The following is a 23,916-nucleotide window of genomic DNA, read 5'->3' as shown; positions in this document are numbered from 1 at the left end:
TTTGTGAAAGCAGAAAAATCAAAGAATAAGATCAACAAAAGTTTGAGTAAAATAGGACTAGCAATAGAAGAGTTCTAAGCATTTGAATGTCGAGATCACTAATGCTATGGAGATCCTCCCATTGGCAATGCGACCAAGATCTATGACGTCACAGATGAACAACTCTCCCCTTTTGGACACTGAAAATATACCCTAAAACAACTCTTTTTGCTCATTCTAATCATATGACAAACGATTCATCAATGATATAATGTTGTGAAACCTCTGTACTTGTCCTCTCATAAAGAGAACACCTCACCTTGTGATAGACTCTATAAAAATGAGAATATAAGTGACATAAGTACTAAAGAAATGAGGGAGTTGTACGTGTGTGACATCACAGATCTTGGTCGCATTGCCAATGGGAGGATCTACATGGCATTAGTGATCTCAATATTCAAATGCTCATAACTTTCTTATTATTCATTCAATCTTCCTCAAACTTTCAACAATATGTTTCTTTGTTTTTCTCTTTAATATGGATTCAGCTGGTTTCAAGGGTTTCATTCTCCTTTAAAAGATTGTAACCATGGAATATATGTGGATTTCTCATACTATCATGCTTCTATTTTAATGCCTTTTGCCAAATGCATCCATTTAATGGGATTTTTCTTATGTAGTGAATAAGCATAATCACATACACAAATCTTCATAATCCATGGTTTTGTACCATGGTACAATTGACATGTATTTTGAGAATACAGGCCAACGTGTAATTTTTTTTAAGAATATAAGGACTCAAGTGTAGAAATAGAAGTTTTATGATCTTTATAATCAATAACACATCCGAGAGGAAGAAATATGAAGACAAAAAAGAACTCTTGAAAGTTATCACAATATCATCTCACGAAATGACCCCACACAGGAAGTACTACAAAACACATTTGACCCCAAACAGGAAGTACTACAAAACACATTTGACCCCAAACAGGAAGTACTACAAACACATTTGACCCCTTCAATCACAAGTTCCTATAAATTCTGGTTTATCAAATGCATCCTGTTATTCTGACAAGAATCTGTCAAGCGTGCCCGACAGATGTCAAAGACAATTCAAAGTGGAAGTTATCATTTCCACTGTTTAATACTTGAAGATCCAGGGGAACATTTATTAACCGATGTTCATAAAGTTTAACTGGTAACCCTTTCTTGTGCTAACAAGATACACAATATTTTCCCTACTTTAACATCATGGGAGTTCATTGCTTTAAACCTAACCAACTTTGGTATATATTGAATATTCAATTTTTGATGCTTGTTAACAAATTACAATGAGGATTTTAATCTAAAAAGTCTGTCATGCTTTAAACAGCACTAACAGTTACAGCGGACTGTTTACTCAACTTCCATAGTCTAAAAACTTGAACGGAGCATGCTGATTGGCTGTTGCTCCCTTGAGATGCACGACAGGCCTGCATCCTAGATCTTCATGGACATACATAGATCTAGCCAAGGCCAATACAAGGCTAGAATACCTCCCCATAGACTTTACAAAAATAACCTGATATATCTATAGTAGCATTCTTGAGCTTATACTCACTATCATCCTAAATCTTACGATTCATATTAGATACGGTACAGGTTTCCTTTCTGTCTTAAGAAGCAAAATTATACGCCAAAATTCATCAAATCTTATATTGGCTGACATTTTAAATAATTACAGAGTGAAGGGAAGATTACCATAGGCCCAAATTCACAAACAAAAGGTTTAAACTGTAAACCAGGAAGAGCACAATTCTCGCTACCCCAAATAGGAACAAAAATCTCATAATGCGCGAGACGAGATAATTTTCACTCCGTCGGGTCGTCATCACCACTTCCGGTTCAGAGTCATGCTCGCGCGAGGTTCGCAATACTGAGTTTTCCACCACGCTGAAATCGATGCCAATCAGCGTAATATGTACAGATTATAATACTTTTTATCTAATTTGGTCAGTTTTGATTCCATTTGAATTATAAATAAAAATAAAAAATATATTTCACGAGAAAATGTGAAAGAGAGGGTTGTGATCACGAACTTTCCGAGCGAAAGCGACGTTGTGCATGACGGCACTGTTGATCTGAATGGCAAAACAGTGCATTGGACTTCCGATAAGGAAGTTGTAATACCGAAAAGCTATCCCATAATGCAATGCGCGTTACAGGGATTTTCCCAGATCTCGGTGAAATCGCTATTTGGGGTAGCGAGAATTCCCTGGTCTATGCAGATTTAATGTACAATTGAACTTACTTAATTCATAATAACTTAATCTCACTACCGTTGCAAAAAGTGAACTACAATTTATAGACCTATCTCTGTGCCACTCTTTTAGACAAAATGTTACTTACTATACCCCCTCCTGTTTTAAACCTCTTTTGTATCTTTATATCTTCTTTATCATTCTGTAATCCTCCAAATGTCAGCCAATAACATTTGATGGAAGGATTAGTGTAATGTAAATGGGAAGGAACACTGCCTTCCGCTGAAAAGGACTGTTCCCATTGCCAAATTCACATTATACGCCAGATACAGGTTGACAGAACTATTACTCGGATATCAAACTGTTTTATGGGTTATGTTGTTTGACGGAAATGTTTGTTTCCTTGATTTAATTTTACTGGAAACATTAACTTTGGTGGATTTGGAAAAATAGGTATTCCCAAAAGAAAATAATAATCATCGTATTGCGGCAACAATCTGGTTGAAACACAGGTATGACATTCATAAACGAAAAAATAGACTTCTAAAGAACATTTCAAAACGATCCTAATGTTAAACAGGGCCTGCTGGGAGGACAGTTTTCGGAACTGAAGTGTTGTTGTTGTTGTTGTTTTTGTTGTTGTTGGTGCTATATATTGCTATTATTAAATCATCAGTAGTAGACCATGTGGGTTTAGACATGATGGTGTCTTTTAGACAAGCTGAAAATTAGACCATCTGCAAGTATACCAATTGAAATACAAACCTGGTACAGTAGGCCTCCGACTTCAATAGGTGAATGACCATTGTTTTAAGAGGGAAAGAACACCAAGGTGTGGTGAACGACAGGAACGTTACCAGACTTGACAGTAAAAAATAACAATTCCTAACAAGATAACCAGTAGACAAGGGGGCAAGTATTTTGACACATTTATATTTATTTTCCAATTCCAATAAATGCAATGTATTGTTTCTTTGATATTGTGATATTGAGCATGAGCACTTATATGCTTTTCACACTGCATTTCCTTAACCCCATACTATCTTTTTTTCGATTCACACTGTCTTTTTTAACCCCATACTATTTGCTTAGCCGGGGTTAACGCCTTAACCCCGGGCAATCACACAGCTCATAAATATTGATGATTTTACCATACAGAGCACGATTAACGTGCAATTTCGACTTCTGTGATTGGCTAACGCTTAGCCCCACTTTTGCTTAGCCCTGTTTCGTTTCACACTGCATCTCTTAGCATCGCAATTGTGGTGCTAGCACCACAATAAGCCGGCTAACCCTGCTTTTTTGCAGGGCCAGATAGTACCGTACTATTTACCGTGCTAGCCCACTTTGCTAAAACGTAGTGTGAAAACGAAGTGGGCTAAGCTTAACCCCAGGAAATTGGTGGGGCTAAGACCCCCCCCCCCTTAGCCCCACCAATTTCCTGGGGTTAAGGGGAAAAAGTGCAGTGTGAAAAGCATATTACTGGATGAGATTTGTAATCACTTTGTGGAAAACAAGAGACAGACATCCAAGTCAAATCACCTACCCCCCCCCCCCCCCCCCGCAACACACACACCTCATCCATCAAATCTATGTACAATACATTTCCTGAATATACTACTGCTTTATAGTGATTAATTTACAGAAAGGGGGTAAAATTAGACAGAAAATAAGCTCATGATTACATTACATGTCTAATAGCTCAGATCCTTGTATCTGAGCTATTTAGATAGATAAATTTTTAGCTGATTGAAAATCTCGAAGGTAATTTGTGTTGATGTAATTGTACATGTATACATGCAGCAATTTTCAATCATCTAATTCAACCAGACCTAATCAATATAATACTTCCCCATCCTTTTTACTTTTACCCATCATCTCTCCCATGAGGAAACCTTCATCAGACAAAATCTCCCAGCAAAATGGATCCTCCAGTCAACCTTGGAAAACCCTTCATACCCAAGGACCAATTTTAAGTGCTACAGGGATAGCAGATAATCCATTAACCAGTTTATAGGGATCTAATTGGATGTTTTGTTATTCTAAACCCCCATTATCTACCCATCTCTTGACCTTTTCAAAAGGAACTGGATTATTTACAAAAGCTAAGGTTTTATGGCTTTTGATAGCAATCATAAGGTTGATAGGTCTCCAATCTGATTAAGGGTCTGATAATAAAACCAATTCTGGAAGGGGTTATAGGACGGTGGGCACCAATTAATAAAATCTTGTTCTTTTCAAGTTAGTGATGTTCCCAAAGTGTTTGCATAATTAGTGGCATAGATTGGAAATGGAAATTCTAATTAATAATCATCGGTCCTTGATCTCGAATCCTCTAATGTCCATTTGGAGGTTGAAAATTAAGAATGTTCTCTCTTTAAAAGGAGATGATTTAAGCGTAAATCCTTGGAACTAATTGTTGAGCTTTTCAAATATTGAGGTCAGTGCTCGACATCATTCAATTTTTTGTCACTAGTCTGTACTGATATTAACCAAATGAATAATGGATTTCAAAATGTACTTCTTTTCTAGCATACAGCAAGGCCACAAAGATCAGAATATAGAAAATTAGTGACAAAGCTAGTCGATGGTGACTACTTGATACAAAGAAGATATGTCAGAAGGAACGCAGGAGAAGGCTCCGATGGACATAATTCAAGAAGGCATCCGCATGAACACCAATAAAGCCAAGGAGGTTTGGATAACTTATTGAACAAAATGCACATTTAAAGGGAAAGTCCATGCCATCACCCTACCAAATGGGGTTGATTTGAATGAAGAGAGAAATATCAAACAAGTACAACTATAATGCTGTAATGTGATGCAAAAATAATGAATTTTTAAAGTTTCATTACGGGCCTAATACTTTTTAAGTTTTCCTGCTTTCATCCACTCACTACAAGAATATGTAGGCCTATCTATTTTGTAATTTTTTTAAATTTTCCTTGATATAGGAAACAAGGTTTGTTTCCTCCCTAAACATGATAAATTGCATAGTGCACCCTATTGTGATTCCTTATTGTCAAATCTACATTCACGTCACGGGTCTGGATTCCGTAACACAAAGGTTAGCAATCGATCATAAACATGATTTTGAAAATTGATTATGCATTGTGGTCAATGCAATCAATTGCAAAAAATGTACAATGATTGCTAAGCTTTGTGTTACAGGCCCGTGGAGTTCAGTATTAGAATATGTGCTGGCTAAATACCATACAATATACATGTAGCTGTTCTAGATCAATCGCTAAGTCTGTGATTAACACCCAAGCATTGAAGGGCACAGTCCCTTGTCAGTCCTTGAACTTGATCAGTAATCTTGTGCTCTGGTATGACTCTATTTCCATAGAAAACTAGCAAGTCATTCTGGATAGTTTCCATGCATGCATGCCTCAAGTAGAGATTCCAGAAACCAAAGCAACATCTAAGAGGTACCAGTCCTGTCAGGGGCACCTTCATAAATGTTTACAACTACATGTACAAGGTAACTTTGCCATCATCACTGTAGACCTAACTATCAGGAAACCTACATAAGCCGCTAAGCAGTTGAGCTGTTAGTTACAAAAATAGTTGTTGTAATTAATGGAAAAGTTACAATAATTTTATGTAAGTCGCTCACATGAAATGGACCCCAGGGCTTTACTACATCCCTGATCATCTTTAAAACTTTGTAAAGAAATTTCAAGATCAGGATGAATATAGCAAAGTCATTCAAAATGGACTCTTTAGTCCTTTGCACTGCCTCTGTAATGTATAGTACCTCAACCTGTATAGAGGCAACACAAATGAAAAGGTCCTACACCTTTTTTCATGTTTTTTTTTTTTTTGGTGACACCAGGGCATTTTGGTATCAAGTCAGCACCTTTTTGCATCAATCAAAATTTAAACTTGAAAAGAGAAAGAGATGCAGTACAAGACATAGACCTTCTGCCACTCGTGGTTCAATTTCTAAACTTGTCCATCATACGCTGTATGCTATGTGTAGACAGTTCAGGGAAAGGGATTGTTTACTCAGACACAATGTAGGGCCTAAATAATTCGAAGAAAAATTCCAAATGTCAAAAATAAAAATATATATTATTACCCTCTTGTCAATGATCTCCTTTTAAAGATCGATCAATCATCTTGTCACAGACTAAACAGAATGTACAATTAACCATTATTAAAAGCAGGTCAACAAATTACCTACTTTACAGCTTACTCCAAATTGGCAACACATTGAAAACACAAAATCACTTTTCAAAAATAAAATTAAAATATGAATTTTTATTAGAATTAATATAAAAAGGCAATTGTCATTCAATTTTAATAACTAATGTAGCATCCTACTTTAATTTTTCATAGTTTGAACATCATTTTTAAATTATCCATAGTTGCTGGTTTGAGGAACAAGATCAAATATTGACCTTATTAAACTATGTATCAATCATCCCTCTGACACAGACTAAACAGCTTAGAAAATAAAGCATTATGGAGAGCAGGTCACCCAAATCAGACCTCCTTTTTATCCCCTTGAATAGCAATTGACCAAGCTCTCATCTCTTGGGAAATTAACTGCACAATTGACAATGAATTCAAGAGCCACTTTTTGTGAAAGAAAAGGGGGACAAGGTGACCACCCTCAGCAGTCTCAAAAAGCTCCTTGAAAACACAGAAGTGATGTACATGTAGACCTCTAAATGCCCATGACAAGTAGTGGTATAAAGGCCTATGCATGAACATATAGGGCAGGGAATAATCAGCGATTAAAGGAGAATGAAACCCTTGAAACCAGCTGAATCAATATCAAAGAGAAAAATCAAAGAAACATATTGTTGAAAGTTTGAGGAAGATTGAATGAATAATAAGAAAGTTATGAGCATTTGAATATTGAGATCACTAGTGCCATGTAGATCCTCCCATCGGCAATGCGACCAAGATCTGTGATGTCACACACGTACAACTCCCTCATTACTTTAGTACTTATTTCACTTATATTCTCACTTTTATAGAGTCTATCACAAGGTGAGGTGTTCTTAATTATGAGATGACAAGTACAGAGGTTTCACAACATTATATCATTGATGAATCATTTGTCATATGATTAGAATGAGCAAAAAGAGACGTTTTGGGGTATATTTTCAGTGTCCAAATGGGAGATTTGTACGTGTGTGACATCACAGATCTTGGTCGCATTGCCAATGGGAGTATCTCCATAGCATTAGTGATCTCGACATTCAAATGCTCATAACTCTTTTATTGCTAGTCCTATTTTACTCAAACTTTTGTTGATCTTATTCTTTGATTTTTCTGCTTTCACAAAAGCTAACTTGCTCCAAGAGTTTCATTCTCCTTTAACTGGATCATCATCATCATCAAAACTAGTCTATGCTATAGGCCTGGCATTGTCTATTAAAATTCAAAGAAAATAACTATGCTTCTCATTTGAAATTCCACTCATGCAATCCAGAGATATTTTTTGTGCAAAATCTTAGAATTCAGATGGAAAGAAATTTGTACTAATAAGATACAGGTAGACCTACAAGTACATGTATGTACTGTGGATAAAAGTTGAGTTGTTGTATTTGTATAGCAGTTTGTCTCTTCCTTCTAGTAATGTGTGGATGGCTTTCCACATGGATTAGGAATCAATCATTACTCTTCATAACAACATAGGGACATTTATTTTCTTTATCATATGATCGCCGAATAAACATAAAACTAATGCCAAAATGGCAGCATCTTTATCTGCATGTGTAATAGTCTAGATCTAGACGTTAGTAATTATTTGTTTGGAAACCCCTACATCAGTCATCTCTCTTTTCAGGAGAAGGTGTCATGTCTTCAACTTCAAGTTCTAGTAATGAATTGGACAGACAATGATCTGTTTTTGTTGAGTTATCAGTGTCAATATCAAATTGGATCTACACCTGTGCGCTGAAATTCACTTCCGAACACCATTTTTGATAAATCGACAAGATGAATAGAAGTAAACAAAATGAGGTATTATAATAGACTGAATTCTGGAAGCAAAAGATTGATTTTTCGAAAACCGAAACACGTGCGAAAAAGTTGACCTTCCTCTGCCAAACTGCGCACTGGATCGGCCTGAATCCGAGGGGAAACAGCATTGGAATTAAGTCGTTTAAACGCTGATTCTGTGGTATTGTGATTCATGTTCGTGTTTTGAATTATGATTCTGACTTGAGGTCGCAGCCTGAGTAGTTTCCAAAACAAATCATCACAGGAGTAAAGCTAACATTGTAGACTGAACTGCAGACCTATATATTGCTCAAGAAGTAAATAAAGTTCACAGTTCCACCATAGCAGCCAGACGTTAGTGTTGTACTATCGGATAAACTATCTTAGGTTGTCACAGGAAATAGCATAGATTGGACCCCTGGGCTCTACCAATTAGTTTAACCGCTGCATACATCCGCAGATCAAAGGCATAATTTACCTGGTACACGGGAGTAGGCCTACTTTGTTTATCCTATAAAAGTACAAACATAAATACTGCAAGAAAATATAAATAGGCCTACACAGCCTTCTACAAAGTCAAAACATTCACCCTGTGAGTTCTGATTAACCGACTATCTTGGTAAGAAGAACAAGCACAAGATTATCTGTAATGAAGATGGAATTAGCAGGTTATTTCTACGGTTTGCATGTAGGAATGTGCCCTATAAAAAGCGGCCGTGCACCAAAAATATCAAAATTTAATTTAAGACCTGTAGTTGTGCACCTATCACTTAAACTTGCTAACAATTCCCTGTGTCCACTACCTTTGTAATTCCGCCATGCCCTATGACCTAGTGGTCTACCAAATCAGAGTGAACCTTAGCACTCGAGATTCAAAGGTTTCGCCAACACTTGATAGCCATCAGGGAACCTTCTCAAGTAGCAAGACAATACTAACCTCCATCAAAGAGAGAGCACTTCAGGAGTGCTGCACATGACAGGTGTATATAGGTCTCTACAGTATATCAGGTGTACCTCTCTCTCCCTTCATCCTTCTGAAGTCTACTTGTATAAATATTAGTGTTGTATCTTGGAACGTCTCAATTTACATTATCTCTAACAGGTGGGGCAGATGAAATCATCTGTCCAGTCATTATTAGTGTTCATCGATCTCTGTTGACAAGAGTTTTCTAGCTGCCCACAAACACAAATGTACGCAAGTATTTTTCACTTCGCGATGAAACAATGGAGTTGGAATTGGTTTCCCAGTCTGAACTTGTCATCATGAAAGAAGAGACACAATGAGATCGGACATCAAATCAGCCCTGCACCATCCAACTATCCGATAATGGCCCATCCATGACAAATTCTACAACAAATCTGTGCCCTGTGTTCACACAAAGCAATACAATCATACATTTGGCAGTAAATTTTGAGCTTGGTATGTTTTGCCATAGATTATAAAATCTTATCAATTGTACAAAAGAAGAAATTTTTACATGGTCAAAGTTGGCAAATGATCTGGAGTAACTTTGTGACAGTTTCATCAGTGATTTCCACTGACTAATTTGTCCTAAGCCAATCAGATGCCAGGATTTGCAGTAGCTTCTAAGAACAGACAGTGGAATTCACTAAATAGTTTCACATCAGTTCGATCACAAAAATCCCTGTTAATGTAAATTACAAGAACTTTTCAGGCTCAAAAATACCTGCATTCATACCGTCCCGAAACATACCCTTCTGGATAAGTTCCCGAAGTTACGAGCATGCGCAGTATGGTCTGGTAAGCAGGCAAGGCGCGAGATTCAAAATTACTAGCTCAGCAGCCACCCATGGCACCTGCGCCCAACTACAAGCCGAGCTAAGAAAGTTACCATATTTTGCTTTCACACTGCCAAAATACCTGCGACATTTGAAAATCCCTGCCAGAAGTTCTTGCAATTTTGACAAGTACCTACTAGTTAGCGGGTATTTTCTTTCAGGAATTTTACTCATAAATTTGCTTTCACAAATTACCTGGTATTTTCTGAGCGGGTAAAATTTCCTGATCAGAAAAAACCTGGAACTGACAAACTTCAAGGCGGTCTGAAACCACCTTATTTCTTTCATGAAATGCTCCTGGAGACTTCCTGAAGTTCCATTTCATAACAATGGAAAAAAGAAAACAAACATCCTAAATAGAGACATTTCAATCATAAGCACTTGTCAGAATTCCGAGGGCACCTGTTGATACTGTTGCCTAGCAACCATTGGAGTTCTTGAACTGATCTTAGAGAAGATACAAGAGGTCAAAAGGTCAAAGTTAGGAATGTAACAGTCAGTCTTGGTGGGGTAAACCAATGTCAATGAGATCAGACAATCGCTACATAAAAAGTTGGATTTAACCTTCTAAAGGTTTGAAAACTGTAATAAAATAGTAGTTCTATTGTATCATCAAAACACGTTTCCTGTGTTTTTATGACCTAAATTCAATTTTTAGCTGAAATATAAGCATGCAGGTTTCCATTGTTGTTCTTCCTATAATAAAATCGTTATGCATTGTTTTGCTTTGTATTGCCCGGCAAATTACAGCAAACTTAAAAATGAGAAAAAGGAAAAGAGCAGACAATTGAAATGATCTGATCAAGTATTAAAATGAAAAGGGGAATTGTATGATTCAGAGCATAACTTTTTATGATGTTTTACACAAAGAATTTGAGTTTTATTTCAGGATTTATAGGTTTTTCTGTGCTGTCGCTCTTCCTAACAAACATGCTATGTCTTTGTATTTTGTTTTGTTTTGCATGCGTAGCTTTACAAAGGGAACTGAGGATTCTAAAGTTGAATATAAAGGTCGATCTCAGCTGGAAATAATACTATGGGTGAATATTCAGGACGGAATTTAAAGGTGTTTACTAGTAGTGGATTCAATTTTCATCAGAATTTAATGGGGTGTCCTTTGCTGTTGCTCTTTGAAATATATTTGATGCATTTATGATTGTTTTGCATGGAAAGCTTAAAAGCTGGAAATAGAAGAGATAAACCCGTAAATGACATTAGTTCTTCTATAAGACTATCACAGGCTGAATTTAAAGGTTAAATCTAAACAAACAATAAAAACGATCAAATACATCCCTGCTATGGCACAAATATCCTTAGGCAAGACTTTAATGCACATTTGCCACCCTTGACCCAGGTGAAGAAAATAGGGATCTCAAAGGAATCTGTTCCTTTAAAATGCTTTATTGGCTCTGAAAAGGCTTGATGGGCAATGGCCAGGAATAGGATTTAATATCCTAAAGTCCTTTAGTAGTGCAAATATGATGTGATACGCACTATTCAAGAACAGAATATGATGCATATGCATGTATCCTTACTTAATAATGAATTTTAAAATCATCACTTACCTGTTATAGAATCCCATTAAAGGAGTGGTGGATAAGGATCAAAGGAGTGGTAGCCAAAGTAGTTGTAGCCAACAAAGGAGTGGTTGCCAAAGTAGTTGTAGCCAACAAAGGAGCGGTTGCCAACGATCAACGGAAGGTACATGGAAAAGAAATAGAAGAGATTGAAGTTAAAAGATGAAAATTGGGTCTTCATTGTAAATTTTATCTTGATAATTAAAAAAGAATCTCTACCTCATCATCCTAAGAACAAATATTGATTTTACATTTTTTTATAGGGAATAAAACTAAGATTTACATCATTTGGATGAAAGAAATGAATTACAATACAATAAGTCGAGTGAAAACTGCGCATTCATCTGGGTGGGTGTTTCATAAAGCTGTTCGTAAGATAAGAGCGACTTTAAGAACGACTGGTGATCCTTTCTTTTGTAAATGGTATAATAAATTGGCGATGGTTTAGGGCGTAAGAAAGGATCACCAGTCGTTCTTAAAGTCACTCTTAACTTACGAACAGCTTTATGAAACAGCGCCCCCCCCCCCCCCCCCCCCCGGGTCCCATCAACTCTCCATTGCCCGCTAGTCTTGTCTCAGCAACTACCTGACTGATATGTGGTGAAAATTTAGAGATAGGACCAGAGAATCATGGAACTGGTTCTTGCATAAGACACTATCAATACTTTAAAGTGAAAACCATTTGGTTTGAGGGAAGGGGTGTGAAGTAATCTTCAACTATTCATCATTAGTCATCATCATAAAATTATCCTAGAAATAAAGAAATGTTAAGACAATAGAATTCTTTAACAGACATTCCAATTCTTCCAACCTGTGCGATGCACCTGAGCATACATTAAAACAACTCATAATACCAATTTAGTTAAAGGCTGAAGCTGCTGTATACAGGTGCAACATCTTACAGGTGTACAATGAAATGCACTTGAGATAAGGAACACCTGCAATCAATGAAAAGAAGAGTTGTCTGTTCACACTTCCTTGATGAGTGCTTGTACTTCATGTAGGCCCCATACAATTTTTCCACTACTCAAAATCATGAATGATCGAAAGATTGGGAGTGTTTTACAAAGTCACAATAATAGTCTAATTAATGAATTGGTCAGTTCATGCACATGGGATGTGCTCTGAGATAACACAAAAAGTGTGCTTTAGCACATACATGCCAGTTGAGGTAACGCTTTTTAGATGAGCTCATAATCAATCAAAATGACTACCCAAGTGTCTGTTTTGCAAAATAACAAATATGTGCAAAAGAATATGGAAGGAATTGTGTAATTGCTGAGAAATCAGCAAACCATGGCATTCAAGACAAATGTCTAGAATTTTTCCAAGCAATGATATAAAACTGTCCTATATGTGCATATCTGGGGAGGCGCGATAGCTCAGTCGGTAGAGCGGGGGTTTCGGATTCCGGTGACCCGGGTTCGATTCCCAAGTGGTGCGCTAGTGCCCTTTGGTAAGGCATTTATCCTCATTACCAGGTCCCTCGGAGAGGACCTTAAGCCGTTGGTCCCCTGGTTGCTTGCTCACAGGCATTCGTGCTTTCTTAGCAGTCAGGTTAAACAACCTCGGTATAACATCTGTGTCTGTGATCTAAAGTCACCAGTGTGATTAAGATTCTGGATTTCACAATGTTCAGTTTACTGTACAAGATCTAGATCCACAATGAAATAGTGACAATTACATGTAATCTTGGTTTTACAAACTTCCTCGTGAAGTCAGTACAGTGTTAACTGCAATTACTTTCAATCATCTTTAAACACAGTATAACAGCTTTAAGTCACATTTAAATCTAATGAAGAAATCATAAGATTTAAGTTTGACATATAAACTTTATAAACAGATAAGATTAAGCAAGAAAAAAACAAACTTTTTCCTAAGGCTACATATATACTTTGAGATAACCAGGCCAAATTTGCTACATTGGACCCAATGAAAATTCAGGGGCTCTTCTTTAAGTTTTCCCAAGCTTTCAGGGGTATATTGGGGGCAAATTTGCCCAGATTCCCTTCTGATAATTTTCTCTCTGATTATGTTTTTTCTCTTTCAAGAAGATTCAATAGGAAGACCCTGTCCCACTTTGGAAGTCCTTACAACAACATGTTAGCTTTCCATTTCCTTTCAAAGGAAACAACTTTCAGCTAAATAAGCAATTCCAAACCTTGAAGTCTAACTTTTCTGGTCCAACTCTACTTTACTTTTTAATCCATTTTCAGAAAACATGTGTATGCTAGCTACATGGAGCTTTACATCTTTGTTTTCTTCCACTACAAGTACATGAACAATAGACACCATTCTCATTACGCTTTCTAAAACTAGATTACTGGAAACCGATTCAGAAAACTAGTTTGGAAGATCGCTTTGCTAGCGTTCCCATTTGACCACACAAAAGAGGTTTTCAAAATCACTTCACTAAAAATCGGGTGACATGTTTGGCGCGAAATTCGAAACCGCAGCATTGGCATTCTACACCTGTCGTGTGGAGTAGCGCGCTCAAAATTTGCAAAGATCGCTTCCCGAAGAATGGTTGTGCCCTCACTTACGCTAAAACCAGTTTAACGAGGCAAAGTGATCTTGAAAACTACATCGCGAGGTGGTTTTATGAACGGGTTTGGAGATCGCTTCTAAGATCACTTCGACCAATCTCATTACGCGTTAAACTAGTTTCCAGTAAACTAGTTTTAGGATGGTGAAAACGGTGCCATTTGAAACTGCAGCATAGGCATTCTACATATACAACTGTCGTGTGGAGTAGCGCGCTCAAAATGAGCGAAGATCGCTTCCCGAAGAACGGTTGTGTCCTCACGCTAAAACCAGTTTAACGAGGCAAAGCGATCTAGAAAACTACATCGCGAGGTGGTTTTATGAACGGGTTTGGAAAATCGCTTCCAAGATCACTTCGACCATTCTCATTACGCGTTAAACTAGTTTCCAGTAAACTAGTTTTAGGATGGTGAAAACGGTGCCATTCAAAACTGCAGCATACATGTAGGCATTCTACAACTGTCGTGTGGAGTAGCGGCTGTAGCGCGCTCAAAATGGGCGAAGATCGCTTCCAGAAGAACGGTTGTGTCCTCACTAACGCTAAAACCAGTTTAACGAGGCAAAGCGATCTTGAAAAATACATCGCGAGGTGGTTTTATGAACCGGCGGTTGGAAGATCGCTTCCAAAATCGCTTTGACCATTCTGATTACATGTTAAACTAGTTTCCAGAAAACTAGTTTTAGGAAGGTAGTGAAAACGGTGTCTTATTCTTCCATGACTTACAAGAGAATTAGAGTTTGCAAGCACAAAATGTCCGCTTTGTGAAAACACAGTCCACTGGCCAGAATTTGTAAACTCCAGAAGTGAATGGAGAGGCATCACTATCCCAAATTTGTTGGTAGTCATATGTACATTCAAAATCATGACTTTGAATATTTGAAGAAATAATTGTAATATTTTGTGATTTTAATGGGTCCTTTCAATTTTCTATTATTTTTTATTACTTCATGGTTAAACTGCAAGTACATATTTGGATTCAATTACTTTTATTACTTTATGTTTTGAACTATGTTGAAAATGAAAACTTGGTTCATAAAGAATTCACCTTTTTTTATATTGGACTAAATTATTAAAAGCGATGTTTAATAGACAAAGTGGATTATTAGACAAATTGGGTAGGCCTATAGCCTATTAATTTGAAATGAGACAAAGTGGTAAATGGGCTAAATGGCAATTAGACCAAATGGTTACAGTGTAATAGCCAAAATTAATACCGGTAGATAAACTAGGATAGCGACCAAGTGGGATTTGGACCAAATGGAAAGTACAACTGTAGACCAAGTAGCTATTTATCAAGAGAACTGGGCAGATAACAAAACCTGCTGAGACAAACTAATAATTCATTTGAAAAGAATGATGTCAAGATAAATGTTGTTTTTCCACTGGCTGCTTATCAATAAGTTCCTACAGAGTACAAAGAAGTAATACAGGGCATTGTAACCCATAATAAACCCATGATACTTTCATTTCAGGGCATGACTGAGTCAACATCCAAAGAGCACAAAGGACTCTCCAGAAGACAGCAGGCTGGGGGAACACATGACACAAGTAATCATTTCTTTTGATAAGACAGTTTTTAAAGTTGTGCCTATCAATTGCGGTGGCTCAAAATTGATTTTTATCTCTGATTGGTGTCGCAGGCAGAGATTAAGAAACAAAAAGGTGTATCATTTTGGTTTTGTGGTATTAGAACTTCAGAGATAAAATCATGTGTAATACCTGTCGAACCAAGGTTCATTTAACTTTGTTCAAAGGCACCACACTTTTTTGGTATAACAATTATCAAAAGACATGCACATGTGATCCTATAATAAAACCACCAATCTATTTGTTACCGGGTGATTCATCAATCCTTTCTTCTTATTGCAGCTCCACATGTCAAAAGTTCATATTAATTGCCTCAGTTGATTTTGAGCATAAAATCATACAAATACAGGCGGATGGGAATATGACAGTCTCGGCCTGATTCGTCAGGGACTTTCTCAATTCAAGCCAAGATTAATTAAGGCTCTTGATTTGTTATATAGACTCTTGTGAATTAGCTAGTGATAGCATGTAGGGAAACTTACATTAAATAATCAATGTGAAGTTTAATTTTATTTTCTTAAATAAGCATGAAGATGCTTTAATGGTTATTAGGCCTACATTTATATCAGTTTGAAGTGCCTTCTCACTCGATACTAGATCTTTTCTTTTTTCCTGGCTTGACCATTCAAAACCCAATCATACACAGATGGGTCACGGACTGTTGATAACGCAGCTGATTACACTCCCTAGTCCATCAAACATGGACCTACATAAAGCTCAAGAGGAAGTTCCAAGTATCTTCAGGATGCAATTACATGAAGGCAGTTGGTCAAAAGTAAATTTGTATACAGTCAGCAAAATCATTTCTTTCTATAAATCCGGAAGCCGAAGGAGTCATCATTTCCAAGACAGTAGATGCCCTTTCTAAAAATTGGATTATCAAAGATGACACAATAATGATGTTTACTAGAGTAGGCCTACTGTTTATTGATGATCACTTCTCCCAGATAAACTTGGTGGCACCAAGGTGGTTACAAGATTAAAGACACCATGAATCATAAATTATCTATGCTTATCGTTTTGTATATACATGTACATGTAAGGCGGTGCTGCACCAGCCTGAGTTTGCTCTATCTTGAGATTTTAGCCCGATCGGCCCTCTTCGGGATCTCGAGATTCAAGAAACCCCATCTCCACCAACGCAAAAACAATTCGTGCTTGAGCGAGGCATCGATGCATTATGGTGCAACGCCTCACGTGAATAAAAAATCCCTAGTGCATCTGCACATAATTCGTAAACAGCGCGCTATTTCGCAAATAATCCGGAGTTGACTTGAGATTACAATCTCGAGATCAATCCATGAACTATCCCGATGATTGCGTCTCCATTACAAATAATCTCGAGATTCAGATCGGGATAATTTGCCGGATCAGAAACAGCGTGCTAATTTGAAAACTTGGGCTGGTGCAGACGGCACTATAGTCTACAACTACAACAAGCAGATGGTCTCATCAAACTTTTATATCTTCACACCATCATGGCTAAACCCACTTTCAGTCACTTTGGTTTAATGACTGTTTGGTCCAACCATCCATTGGTCCAATACCCACTTGGTACAATACTAAATCAGTCTCATTTCTATTTGTCTACTTTATTTTTGTGTACTACATTGTACGTCAAAAAAAATCTGGTTCATAAATAGTTCATCCATACAGCTCCATGGTTCATCCATTAGCCAAGACTATGTACATGCAGGGACGTGAGAGGGAGACCCTGGTACATGTAAGTGGTGTAGGACTGAATGGATTATTGAAATTGGGTACATGTTGACCAGTAGCCTAACTGCCTGGAATTGAGACAGAGTGGTAATTGGGCTAAATTGCAATTAGACCATGTTGTAGCTCCATGATCAGACAAAATGTTTAGACCAACTGGATGTAATAGACCAAGTAGGGTGAGACCAAACAAAGTAGACAGAATGGGCGCTGACCAAGTGGCAATTTCTTACCTTCTTCCCTAACAAAGAGTGACAACTAACATGTAAACAACTCTTGGATTAAAGTCAGTCTAATTTAGAATGGGTTTTATTTTGAGGTACAAACATGTTTGGTTGATTTGAGGTTAACCAGACGACTTATAGCATTGTCTGAGTTTTCTCCTTTTCCTGTGGGCATGAGTCATGTTAAGGCAGGGTAAAAAGTCTTTGTTCATTGTCCTTTGCGTAGCTCGGATCAGAACGGAACAGCAAGGAGCCCTGTCCGAGCTTGAAGTTGGGTCAAACTTCATCTTTTGGGAGAATCGAACATTCCATAACATCACATGCACCAAATAGGCCTAGTGACAAACTGCACATAAATTTTTTTGAAACTGAGTACCACCACATATGCTTTTTACATGACTGAAACTGCTTCATTGAAATCACTGAAAATAGATTTTCTGGCAAAGCGAACTTTGAGGTTTTCATACAAAAAAAATCTAACATGACAACAAAACCTTGGACCATGGACTGAAAGGAAAAAGTAATGAATAAGCTTCCCAATCGTACTTCCTGCACAAGTACATTAAATAGTCCTATGAACTATTACCCTCCTTTAATATGGACATTCAAAGAAATACTTCCCTTGATATTGTTTGTTTTATGACCCTCAAGGACTGAAGGGATGGATGATCCCAAGCAGACAAGAGCCATCATCTTTCAAAACTAAATATAATTCAACCATTTTATGATCCTGATGTCACTATATACCATTGTCTGGCTAAGAGTGTGTTCATGCTTTCCATTCATTCATGTAGACCAAAAATCAGGTTTTTCATTCATGTTTTAGTTCAAAACACAGTTTCATCCTTTCTCATGTTCATTGAAACGCTGATCATAAATGCGGGCAAATTTAATACAAAAAGGTGTGAGTAGCCATTTTATAATTCATCAAAATTTTCCTCCAACAAGATGTCAGATCCGACAACTTTCCTACATTTGGACTGGCTGAGAGGCAAGGTTAAATAATACCCCTTTCATAAACCCAATAAAACCTATCCTCCAATTAGCCGCCTACATGTAAGAGTAATGCGGATAATTCAATAAAAATTGCGTTCACAAACTCCGAAAATTATCCGCATTATTTTTACGAGCGCCCGTCCTGAAAAAGGCGGATAATCGTCATGACAACTGGACACGCCCCCTCCGATGCGGTTGTGTTGGAAAAGGGTGACCTTGTGACCGCACCATGGCAATTATCCGCATTATTTGGAAATACGTTCATAAACTCAAAATCTTGTCCCGATGCCGCTATTATGCGGATAATAGCAGCATCAGAATAATGCGGATAACTCTTGTCCTCCTCTGATTTTACGACCAAATTATGCTGCTATTATCCGCATAATTGGGTTTTATTGGGTTTATGAAAGGGGTATAATATGGTAACTGTCAGATAAAACAAGACTTGTCGGATAAGACATCTGACAAGTCCTTTCATACTTGTAATGAAACACCCCTCAGCATTTTTATAATAAGTTAGGTTTTAAAAGAAAAAAAGAAAATGGCATAAAATGACAACACACATTTCTGGTTTTGTCAAGCTCATAACAAATACACAATTTACTCTTTTTGAAAACGGGGCTTCCAATTTCCAAATAAGCTTGATCTCTCTTCCCATGTGAACAGAACAAGAGACCAGCTAGCCTCAATTTGCCTTTAATATGTTGGAGACTGAATAATTTTACTATAGACTCCAGCCCATATTGCAGGCTCAATCTCCAACAAAAAGCATAAACAGTACTTGATGGAAGTGTGATTAAAATAATCGTTTCAAAACGTTCATAGTAGGAAGCACAAATGCACCGTCAGACAGCTGGTATATCAAAACTATCTTACTCACTGATTATCTGTCACCTCATGGACGGATAGGCCACGACCTTTTGGTCAAATTTATTTCTTCAATCCTTCTTTCATTCAGAGACTGAGTTTTGTACATTCAAGCAAATCCCCAAACAAAAAATAACTTTCCTTGGGCTACTTTTCACAACTAATGGTCTAAATCTTTAACATTGTACATGTATATCCTTAAACAATGCGAAGAAAGGGGCATTTTGGGGGGGCCCTTCTGTAATTTTCCATGACTCTTTTGAGCATTTCTGGGGAATATTGCCCCGAGCCCCCATGTATTTTTTCCCTGACCCCCCCCCCCCCCCCCCCCCCGATCACAAGAACCACCATTAGGAAGGTTTGAAACTTACATACATGTATTATATTCAAGCATTTTTTTTATACTGTGAAGTGGTGAAACACTGAAAAAAGATGTGTTTCACAAGGACAAAAAGAATCATAAAATGCTAACATAATTTCCAAATGTAGATCTACAGTAAATTTTGTGTTTTGTGGGGGAACAAAATTGTATGAACGCAGCTTTCACTGATGCATAAGGGGTGGTCAGTCTAGAGTCTAGACATTGATATGATCTGTCTCCTCTCAATGTATTATGGTCAAACAAACACAATTTATTCCCACTTGTCATGTCATGAGAAGTGGATTGACATTTATCTGTTATTTTTACAATCCTCAAATTCATACTTGTTTTTTTTATTGACCAACTCAAGGATTAGGAAAAATCCCAATAAAAGCAGATAATGTGGAAGAATTTGTTTTTTTACACGTTTAACATGTTGACCTATTTCTGAGAAGGAAAGGAATACCACGTTCTCACTTTAATAGCCCCAGATCGCGTGAGGTAAGCCTTTATCGCCTTTTTCCCCCAATGTGAATGGAAATTATTTCTATTGTTTTAGGGCCACTAAATTTGCCTATCGGGCCACCAAGAATGTGAAATTGATCATTTTGGTGGACCATTCGGGCCACCAAGAAAAAAAGTTAGTGTGGAGCCTTGGAATACATTGTAGGGCCTGCACATGTAGCTAAAATATCTACAACAGAAGGGCTATAAATAATAAAACAAATAGAACGAACAATAATAGTGCCAAACCCGCCAACCATGGGGCTCAAGGCAAGCTCTCATAAAGTGGTCTGCATTTTAATTCTACCAGAGTCTGACGTGAAGTGTGTGATGTGAAGCCTGGAATTGAAAGAATAGGAAGGATGTTCTCATCATTTCAGTGAATGGAGCACAAATTCCAGGGCTTTTTATATTTGCCATGGCTCTTTTGACAATTTTTTTTTGGGGGGGGGTCGCCCTGAGCCCCAATTTATTTTCCCCTAGTATGGGGTATTAAGAAACTGTAGACTAGTCAATAGTCTGAAAATACCAAGACTATATTACTCAATAGTTCAGCTATTTGGGTGGAGAGTGGTAAACTTACACTGTCGATCAAAAGTGAATATCTTGCCAAAGGACTTGCTGGATTGGGTTTTGAACCTCAAGCCTCATGGTTCACAGCACACAGACTTATCCACTGATCCACAAAAATCACATGCAATAACTCTCCCATTATGGTTACATTGTCTGAACTCATTCTATTAGACTTCCTGTGTCTATTGAAAGAAAGCCAGCCATTCAAATCTGAATTATCACAATCGTTCTGCATCACCCCCGCATTGTTGAATTTCTTTTACATTGAATTTATTATACAAGCTCTGCTTTTCGGTTGGCCCTCCCTCCCTTTCAACTATTTACATTTATTATAATGTTATATTCAAATGTGATATATGTTACTATGTCAATTGTATTATAATAATTGTTGATATGAAACTAAAGTGAAAATAAAAAAACAATTGAAACAATTGAATTGAATTAAAATTATTTCTGATGCTTCCAATGTACACAATGACTTCATATTATGGAACTTGTAGGTTTACTAGTTGTACGAGCAGATTCTTAACTTTACACTTGTCAGGTTTATTTGCCATGTCAATGACAGATCTACATGTATAGAAATAGGACCTAATATTAAAGGCCCCACCACATACAGCATTGCTCTAGTTTTACAGAGTACATGTAGTATATTGTAACAGAACACATCCCCCAAAAATCTTCTGTAATATGCAAAATTTTACACATTTTCTACAAAAAGTGGGTATATACATGAAGATCTTCTATACATGTACTGTAGATCTTATTCTATACTTCATCCGCAACCTTCACACAACCCGCCAAAACCTCCTCAGCAACTTTCCCAGCTCTAACAACCCTTAGGAAGTGTCTACATTCTTCTACTGTTACTAGCGATCTCCGACCTTAACGGAGGAAGGATACAAGAGAGAGGGTGAGAAGAGGCCAGAGACCCAATGCTTTTTCCTTAGTCAAAAAAAAATTAACAGGAAGAACAAACATGAAACAGGTACAGTATAAGCCTACAAGCATGACAAGTAGGTAACATATTAGACCAAAAGCTTCGGTCTCTGTTATGTTGGTTGTTCAGCTGAACTCCGTTGGCTTCACTCACCAAATACAGAGACCGAAGTTCTAGCGCGATCTGTACAGGGGACTCAATGGCCATATGTTTATGTACTTAAGATCGGATAAAACGGGGAAGTGAATTTGCGCGACAGCCGAGGTAAGTCACTGTTTTTGTTCCTTTTAACTTGATTTTTCTCAGTTTTTTGGCAATTAATGCCAAGAGGGAATATTAATTTGCATTTTGGTCGCGTTAATTTTCAAATTTTTTATTCATTAATGACAAAAATTGAAGAGCCCCGACGGGGGGATTTTGCATTGCAAGTCCCCTAATGGTGGCTGCACGCTAGCGAGCCGTCTGTGTACGAGGAGAAAAAAAAAAAAGTTAAAAAACTCCTCGAAACAGACGGCTGCCAGCTGTCTAGTAACATATCTGAAAGGTAACAATTTCTAACATGCACCAACTTTGCCTAAACCATAAAACCAGCAGGTATTCTATTCCTTTGTTTACAGTGTGAATTACCCCAACACAACCTCCTCTTTTCTCTTCAATGTATTTCAAAGATGTAGATCTACATGTAGTCTAAAATTGTAAATTGCAAAATATTGTCTACGTTTGTATATAGGGCCTACTTGTGCACAGATTGAATTGAATTGATTATCTCATCTGTTAGAGAAAGAGTAGACTAAGAATTAATGACACAAAATCTTAAGAGAAAACTATTTTGGAGTAAAAAAAAAAAGTCAAAGAAAGTGTTAGAGGTACTGTACATGTATGTAAACTATGTATTAAATGACATATTCATTTAAAGTCTTTCAAACTAGAATTCACTCAACATTTTAACAGATGAGATTCCTCACTTCTACCAAACATAAATTGTCAACCTCGCATGTTGTGTGAGTGGTATCTGTACCAACATATTGCAGAAAGGAACTTACAAGATCTGAGTGTTGGTCGGGACGGTTGTCGGGATTCGGCGCATATCCAGATGCATACACCGAACAGTGGTCCGAAAACACAGGCAGCGGCTTGGGCAGGTCGCCGACACTAGCATGGGTAAGAAAACAGCCACGACAGCCAAAAGCACAAACGAGGGTAGATACTTAAATTCCATGATGATCCGATTTCGTGGCAGTTACAGTAGAACAACCGAGAAAGAATTCCTGCTCCTAGAACTCTATAGGGAGACAAAATATCGGTGAAATTTAAGAGGAAAAATCCAAGATGCGGCTCTTTGCACAAGCCCGAGCTCGCAAGCTGAAGCTTACGCACAACCGTCAGGCTTCACCGACGGAAGTCAACTGAGCTGAGCGCGCGATAAAAGTTTTCCAAAGTTTTGCAAATGAGCGGAGCTACATTGTGCTGGACCCATACACTCAGGCGGGATCGATAGGGGTAATAGAAAGGGGGGAGGGGACATTGTGTTGATGCACCTGTGCAGGGTGTATATAATTGGGTGAGTGCAGCATAGGGCCTATGCCTAATCATATAAGACTGGAGGAAGAGTGGTAGAGTCGTTGCTGGATAGCTCGATCAGGTGGTGGTGGGGGTGGTGGTGATGGTGGTGGGGGTGGTGGTGGTGGTGGTGGTGGGGGTGGTGGTGGGGTGGGGTGGTGGTGGTGGTGGGGTGGTGGTGGTGGTGGTGGTGGGGTGGTGGTGGTGGGGTGGTGGTGGTGGTGGGGGTGGTGGTGGTGGTGGTGGTGGTGGGGGTGGTGCGGGTGGTGGTGGTGGTGGTGGTGGTGGGGGTGGTGGTGGGGTGGGGTGGTGGTGGTGGTGGGGTGGTGGTGGTGGTGGGGTGGTGGTGGTGGTGGTGGTGGGGTGGTGGTGGTGGTGGTGGGGTGGTGGTGCGGGTGGTGGGGTGGTGGTGGTGGTGGTGGGGGTGGTGGTGGGGTGGGGTGGTGGTGGTGGTGGTGGTGGTGGGGGTGGTGGTGGTGGTGGTGG

The 23,916-nt window shown here is 38.1% G+C and overlaps 1 protein-coding gene across 2 annotated transcripts in view; it reads right to left on the bottom strand.

The window, feature by feature from the left end:
• Positions 1–23,437, bottom strand: part of LOC129280743 (peroxidasin homolog) — a 121,240-nt gene extending 97,803 nt beyond the window's left edge. The window contains exon 1 of one of the 2 annotated variants that reach the window (XM_064112688.1): positions 22,914–23,437. In XM_064112688.1, the coding sequence (XP_063968758.1) occupies positions 22,914–23,089 (176 nt within the window). In that variant the 5' untranslated portion in view covers positions 23,090–23,437. The remainder of the gene's footprint in view (positions 1–22,913) is intronic. The other variant, XM_054916751.2, reaches the window with a different exon arrangement.
• Between the last annotated feature and the right edge of the window lie 479 nt (positions 23,438–23,916).

This window comes from Lytechinus pictus, chromosome 17 (assembly GCF_037042905.1).
Source record: "Lytechinus pictus isolate F3 Inbred chromosome 17, Lp3.0, whole genome shotgun sequence".
NCBI classification, from domain to species: Eukaryota; Metazoa; Echinodermata; class Echinoidea; order Temnopleuroida; family Toxopneustidae; genus Lytechinus; species Lytechinus pictus.
This window is presented reverse-complemented; position numbering and strand designations above follow the sequence as displayed.